The sequence below is a fragment of the Gekko japonicus genome, unplaced genomic scaffold (genome assembly GCF_001447785.1).
Source record: "Gekko japonicus isolate JY-2015 unplaced genomic scaffold, Gekko_japonicus_V1.1 scaffold2020, whole genome shotgun sequence".
Lineage (NCBI taxonomy): Eukaryota > Metazoa > Chordata > Lepidosauria > Squamata > Gekkonidae > Gekko > Gekko japonicus.
The window spans coordinates 175,253-182,586 of NW_015176036.1; the positions used below are offsets into that span (position 1 = coordinate 175,253).

The 7,334-nt window shown below is 43.8% G+C and overlaps 1 protein-coding gene across 3 annotated transcripts in view; it reads left to right on the plus strand.

Annotated features, from left to right (window-relative positions):
- Positions 1–7,334, plus strand: part of PAMR1 (peptidase domain containing associated with muscle regeneration 1) — a 96,807-nt gene that overhangs the window by 16,657 nt on the left and 72,816 nt on the right. For 2 of the 3 annotated variants that reach the window (XM_015426632.1, XM_015426633.1), the window contains exon 3: positions 4,894–5,008. The exons of the other annotated variant lie outside the window; for it this stretch is intronic. In XM_015426632.1, the coding sequence (XP_015282118.1) occupies positions 4,894–5,008 (115 nt within the window). The remainder of the gene's footprint in view (positions 1–4,893; positions 5,009–7,334) is intronic. 3 annotated transcript variants of the gene reach the window in all.

Below are 7,334 nucleotides of genomic sequence, written 5' to 3' on the forward strand. Positions count from 1 at the left end.
TTACTTATGCGGCTTGCTTGTTTGCTTCTCTCCCACCTTTCGGTCCTACTAATAGCACACAAGGTGACTCACAACACTGTTGAAATTAAACCCTTTTAGAATTAGAACATTTTGTTTTTTCCCCTTGGGTTGTTAGAGTTATCGTGTTTATCTTCCTCTTTTGGCATGACCTCCTGAGTTTCCAGTATTTCACAACCTCTGTGAGAAAGGCAGAGTTGCGAAAGTGGCTAGGTAAAGGCCTAATGTGTCCTGCTTAGCTACCATTTTGCCTGTGGGACCCTTGACACTCATTCATAGCGGCCAGGTACAAAAATTAAGCCAGTGGAACTTTTCCTGGCATGAAAAGTACTGGAAAGACCACTTTGTTTGGGGTGTTAATGAAATCAAAAATGAATCAGTACAGTGGGTCTTTAATGGATTCTTGGCTATGTTTGATTCTCTGCTCCAGAACAGGTTTTATTATTTATTTACATACCGTATAGCCTGCCTTTCTGCCTTCACAAGGGACATCAAGGTGGCTAACAATTTAAAACATGCATATAGAATTACATTTTAAAACCACTAAATCAACCCCCCCCAACACACACACAGCATAAGTGGCTTTTGCACTGGAGGGCTCTTTAGTCTGTAGCAATTCCCTCCAGTCTATCTGCTGGTAGAAGATGGCAACCAAAGGGAACAGGTGAATCTCCTCGGGGGGGGGGAGTGTTCCAGAGCTTTGGTGCTACAACTGAGAAGGCCCTCTCCCAGTTTGCCATCCACCTAACCTCAGAAGGTGGGGGCACCCAAAGTGGGGCCTCCAGAGATGACTGAGGTCATTGGGCAGGTTCATAAGGGAGTAGGCGGTCCTTCAGGTATGTTGGTCCCAAACCATATAGGGATTTGAATGTCAAGACCAGCACCTTGGATTATGCCCGGAAACAAATTGGGAGTCAGTGTTTTGTTTGTTTTGTTTTGCTGGTTGGTCATTTTATAATTTATTGCTATTGGTCTGGGTTGTTTTATGACCTCACTGTGAATTAGCTACTTTAATAACTGATTGATTGTTGTATGGTTTTATTTTGACTTGACATTATTGTAAGCCATCTCAGGCAGTTGTGTCTGGAGAGGTGGTGAAGAAATACACTGAATAAATAGGCTAAAACTCTTCTGAGGTGCTAACTGTCCATACTTGGAGTCCAATGGACTCCACATTTGCTGTACTGCTTCAGACCAACTGGATATATGTCCATACTTGGGAAATTTCCTGTCTTTTTTCAAATGGCAGAACGTTCAAACATATGGCAGGCAATGTTCCCTCTAAGCTGTGGAGTCTTGTGAGCAAAAATTCTACTTTGTGAGCTACTGGCATTAAAGTTGTGAGCAACAGGGGTCGTTTCCTAGAAAAAGAGCTAGGGGAACTCATTAGCATCACTCATTAGCATATGCCACACGCCCTGACATCAGGGGCCCGGCGGTGGACCCGCAAGGCCGGAGGGTGTGTGAGGAAGCCCCGCCAAGGCCCTCCCTGGCCCCAGGCAGGCAGGGGTGGGGAGAGGCGGGGAGGAAGCAACTTACCCTCCCTCTTCTCCTGCCTCCTCCTGGCTGAATGAGGTCTGGAAGCGGGGCGGCCGGAAGCAGGGGGCAGGGCTTCATCGTGTGCCCCACCCCCTGCACCTCACCCGGGGGAACTGCGATCCCCTGCGATCCCCCCCGAAATGACCTCTGGTGAGCAAGTGATTTGGCTACTGCATAAATTAGTTTGCTCTGGAGCCATCCTTACTGAGCCAAGACAGAAATCTGTGAACTGGAGGCTAAAAAACTGTGAGCTGGCTCAGACTAACTCAGCTTAGAGGGAACACCAATGGCAGGGGCAAATGGAGATTATACCACACCAGTCTGCTCTGCTGGCATCGGCGTATTTCACCAAATGCGTCTTCTTCCAGCGACTCTCTCTAGAGAGAAAAATGCCCGTCCCCTTAATAGAGGCTTAATGGGATGTTATTTCGTCCCATGCTTGGACACTCTTATCTGCTGGACCTCTGCTTCCCTCATGCTCCACCACAACAGCTTCGCTCATCTGAGCAGTGCCTTCTGCAGATGCCACCCTGACAACAGGCAAGATCGACAACTGCCTGTATATGTGAATTCTCTGCAGAGGCCTCCGCCTTGTGGAATGGCTTGCCTGGTGAGGTCAGGAAGGGCTCCCCTTCTCTTGGGAATTTTGCAAATGGTGCAAAGCTGAATTATTCACAAGGGCATTTTTACAAAGGCATTAGGGCTTTCTAGTAACATAGTGATGTTTTAAGGAGACACTGTGGACTATGCTATTGCGTTTAGCACATACTATCTGTTGCTGTATGAATTATCCTGTTACATAACTTCTTCATCATTTAATACAGCATGTTAATGCCTATGCTTTGTTTCAGTTTTGTTCCAGATTTTTGCCTGGTTTTAATTTTTGCAATCCATTGCTTACTGGATGTCCCATCCTGTTGACTGCTTTGATTCATGCTGTGTAAAATGCACCTTGAGTCTCCACAAGAAAGGTGGACTGTAAATAACATAAATGACTTAAATAAGTTAAGCTGGTGAGGGGAGAAATTTGATGGTTCAGAGTTTAATATTATCCCGCCAGGGTTTTTTTTTTAAAAAAACAACCTAATTAGGAGAAGGATACCTGCAGTGAGGCCCGAGGCCTCTATTCCAGACTTCAGTTTGTTTCTAAGTGCCTAGTGGTATTGCTTGCTCATCATTGTTTTCTGTTCTACTGATTTGCTAGAGGAACTCTACACAGAGATATGTGGAACTGTGTTTAGAGGACATCTCAGGACTTGAAGTAATTCTAAGAAAAGAGTGGCCCCAGTGTAAACACTTAGCGCGGATTATAGCCATTGAAAGGGTCCAGTTACTGTTCTTTCTCTAAATTTTTGGCCTTGAATAAGAATTTTTATGCACCCCAGAAAAGTTTTGCCTCCTTTTCGGACTCAAAGGGAACAGTGATGCTGACAATCTTCCAAATGGATTATTTTCTCTCCCCCCCCCGAACAATGCAGGATTTGCCAGGATTAGCTTTTGGAGTGTAAATTATTCTTGAGAACTTTCCAGCTCTCTCTCTTTCTCTCTTTGTGTAAGAGATAAAAGATCCTTTTAATTGGAAGATGGCAGAGCTGGTTATCTGATAACTTCCTTAGAAGGGTGTCAGAGCATTATATAAACCTCTCATGGTTGAACTAAAGAGCAAAGAATTGAAGACCACATCTGACCATCAACATGCTTCATGCAAAATCTGAGGCAAATATGAGCCTGGTTTTTTGGAGGCCCCCTTTGAATGGCTCTCTCTTTAGCCTTTGGACCACCTGCCTTGTTGGCCAGTCCTATTTCCTTGGCAAGAATGTTACAAAAGTTCAGACTGTTCTCCAGAGAAAGGTGCATTCAGTATTCTCTGCACGCCGCCATCTCTTTGTACCAGTTCTTTCCCATCCAAAGCAATAGCGACAAAGGAGACTCAAAAAACCCCTCATAATGAAAGGGGAATGTTCTCTGAGGTGATTCAAGGACCTTGTCAAGCCTTCTGAAGGTTTCCTGCAGCTTTGTTTCAGGTTGTTTTGAGGTAGAAGCCAGAAACAGTGCTAGGTTCCTCTCTGTAGTGTGGGAAGCCACATTATCATGTACACTGCTGCAAATCCTGGCAGCTATGGGGGCAAAGTAATTAATTCTCCAGCTTTTCACATCAGGAGGAACCAACAAGCCCTGGTGTGGAATGAAACACTTATGATGGACTCTTGGGAGCTTGTTTTCTGTTTCATGAGAGCGCACTTAATTGAGGGTAATTGAGGGTAAACTGACAAAGGGAATGGTATTAGAATGGAAAAATCTAACACTGTAGTGTCTTATGGTAAACAGGATAGATGTTTTGTATGTTCCTGAATGTGGCACATTGTCATCTGTATTGTGGTGCATAGGCAGAACTTAAAAGTCCCCTCTACACATAGGGACAAACTAGCTACTACTAGGGAGCCTGCCTACAAGACAGCTTGTCCCACAGCCTTGAAAACTGGCTGGCATGTGCCTTGAGGGGGTTTGGGGCTAGGTCTGAGCCTGTGTTGAAGCTCTTTTTATTGTATTTTTATCTCTGCCTTCCTCCAAGGAGCACCAGGCAGTATAATTAGATTCTTCCTTTCTCCATTTTATCCTTTCAACAGACCTGTGAGGTGGGTTAGGCTGAGAAAGGAAGTGACTTCCCTAAGATCTCCCAGTGAGGGGTTTTTTTTGGGGGGGGGGCTTTGAATCTGGGTCTTTCCATTACAATACTCTGATTCCTTCACCATACACCCAGGTCCCTGTATTCTAATGTGTACCAATGTTGGAGGGCTGATTTAATACAAGCTCAGTAAAATATGTGCAAAGAGCACTGGCTAAGATAGCAAATCCAAATGTTCATTCCTTCCTTCCAATAGACCACCGTGTATCAATAAGTTCCTATGCTCAACCCTCACTGAAATAAATGGAAGCTGTGCAGGTGTGTGTAATAACTTTGCCAACAAGAGCTAAAATGGTGACATGAGTAATGGGCAATACCAGAAACACAACTTCTGACTCATTGCAATGCCCACTAGCCATGGATCCAGCCAGGGTTCTTGATACCTCTCAAGCCCCTTCTCCATAGCTGCCATATTTTTCCAATCTCAAGCAGGCAACAAAGCAGGAAATGTACCAAGCACATGGTAGAATGCCAAACATGGCTGGTTGTCTGAATTCATGTTCTAGAAGCTGATGTCATGTGCAGCTCCTTTGTCAAGAACATGTCAAGACTTGGGTTTTTAACTTGCCCTTTATACTTTGCCCTGTAAATGCTATAGCTAAGTATATTTCTTTACAAACCCTAATGGACTTCTCCCCCCCCCTTTTCAGGATGTGGGCAGGTTCTTCAGGCATCAAAGGGGCAGATTTTGTTGGAGAGCTATCCCCTGAATGCTCACTGTGAATGGACTATACATTCCAAGCCTGGCTATGTTGTTGAGTTAAGGTTGGTGGAAAAGGCATTTTAATTTATTTTCTTGCATGTCAATGGCATAGTAAATAAGTTTCATCCTGGGTGCAAAGGACTTTCTTGTTATCCCTAGCATTAATCTGCATACATACTAGATCTAAAACTTATTCTCTTTCTGTAGCATATTAAAACATTCAAAAATGATGTCTTGGAAAGAGAAGGAAATGTATGTGTGTAGCTGTGTCAAAGGAACTGGATTCAATCCACTGCCACTCCCCTTTCCTCACTATTTTGCGGCATTTTCCAGATTGTCTTAATGTTCCATTTTCATTCCCCGATGTTATCGGGGGATTTTCTTCTGTCTAGACAACTTTGTTAACATCCCAGTGTTGTCCCAGTCTTTCCTTATTCCCCCTGTTCATTCCTAAACTAGTTTCCTCCCTACTTTCCCCACCATTATGGAATGAATTTGCAAGATACCCTCTTGCTCGGAATCGGAAACATTTTTATGCCTCATGGATTGCTGCCCAAAACCCACCCAGAAAAGACCGTCTCTCCCCCTATGCGCCCCAAAGGGCTTTACGATCTGCCAACCAACATCTTCTGGTGGTCCCCGGCCCCAGGGACGTCTGTCTAGCCTCAACTAGGGTCAGGGCCTTTTCAGCCCTGGCCCCTACCTGGTGGAATGAGCTCCCATATGAGATCAGGGCCTTTTTGCAGTTCTGCAAGGCCTGCAAGATGAAACTCTTCCACCAGGCTTTTAGTTGTGGTGGACGCCCCCCCCCTTTCTAATGGGCCTCCCCCCAGTGGGTCAGACCTGCATTACCATCCAAGGATTAAAACCTGAAATAGATGGCACCTGTGAGGCTTTAACTATGACTTGTACCGGAGGAATGCTGTTGTATTTTATTGGTGTTTTTTCTTTATTTATATTCTGTATATTGTTTATTATGTCTGATGGAACCCGCACTGAGCCTGCTATGCAGGGAGGGCGGGATACAAATCCAATAAAATTAATAAAATAAATAAAAAGATAGGTTTGGGTGGCAAACTTCTTTTTTAATATTTGCATGCCAGCGCTGAAATGTTTTAGTGCTGGAGGATGACTGCGCTGAAACAAACAGTCAGTCCCACTGGGAGGCCTGACTCCAGCTCCTGCAGCTCTTCTTGTACAGGAAGCTGACTCTGAGTCAATCTTCAAGGCGATTTGGTGGTGGTGGTGGTGGTGGTGGGGAGAATTCTGCAACTCCAGTTCCTTCAAAACCAGCTCTTGAGATGTTTATTAGAACAATGCAGAGAGACTAAAGAAGATACACATATTATTCATAAGTCGGACGAGGGAAACAGCAATATTCTGGCTACTTTGAATGCCCTGGATCCCATCCCCTCCTCTCTCTTTACACCAGAGTAGACACACTGAAGCCAGTGGGGCTACTCTCATGTAAGAGGATCATGTTCTGTCCATGTGTTCTGGGCCAGGCTTGGATTACACTGACAGCTTCATCAGGTGGCATGGCTTAACTCCAAAGTAAGGCCCAGGGAAGGGAACTGGAGCAAGGAGGGAGCTTTCATGGAGTCCCTCCCCCAAGAAAGGGCGCAGGTGCTAGAGACCAGGGCAGGCTCATCCTGGAAGCGTGATGGTGTGTGATGGGCAGGGAATGTACTTTAACGGGGATTGCACATCCTCCTTGAGGCTGCTGAAACGCTGCAACACTTCAGCGCACGTGCAACCCCCCACCCCCGGAAATCAATCCTTTATATATAACATTTTTATTTTTACAATAAACACATCAGACAAACAAACAAAAAAGACATTAAATGGTGTTTACAAAGAATTTCCAGTTATATATATTATAATACCTCCTATGTTATAATAAATGTATAAATCGTTTTTAATCACCACATATTCAATCTATGTTTACTGCATTATATTTCAAACTAAATTCTAGAGTATCTCAAATATAATATTGTAAGACTTTACTGTTCATTTATTGTATTCTTCCAGCCATGACCATGTATTCTGAAATCTCCTTTCTTCTTGCCCTCTAAAGTAAAGTCAATTTATCTGTCTCAGCAGTTTCAAGAACTTTGTCTAACATTTCTTCTTTTGAGGGTTTTTCGTCTTTCCTCCAATAGTTTGCATATAATATTCTTGCAGTAGTCAGTACATGTATAATAAGATAAAAGTCCTGGCTTTTACATGTTTCTGGTTTTATATTCAATAAGAATAATTCAGGTGTGAAAGGTATGGTACATTCTAACATTTTTTGCAGCATTTCATGGATCCAAGACCAATATTTTTTTTAACTCTATCACATGTCCACCACATATGAAAGAATGAGCCTACAGTCTTTCTACATTT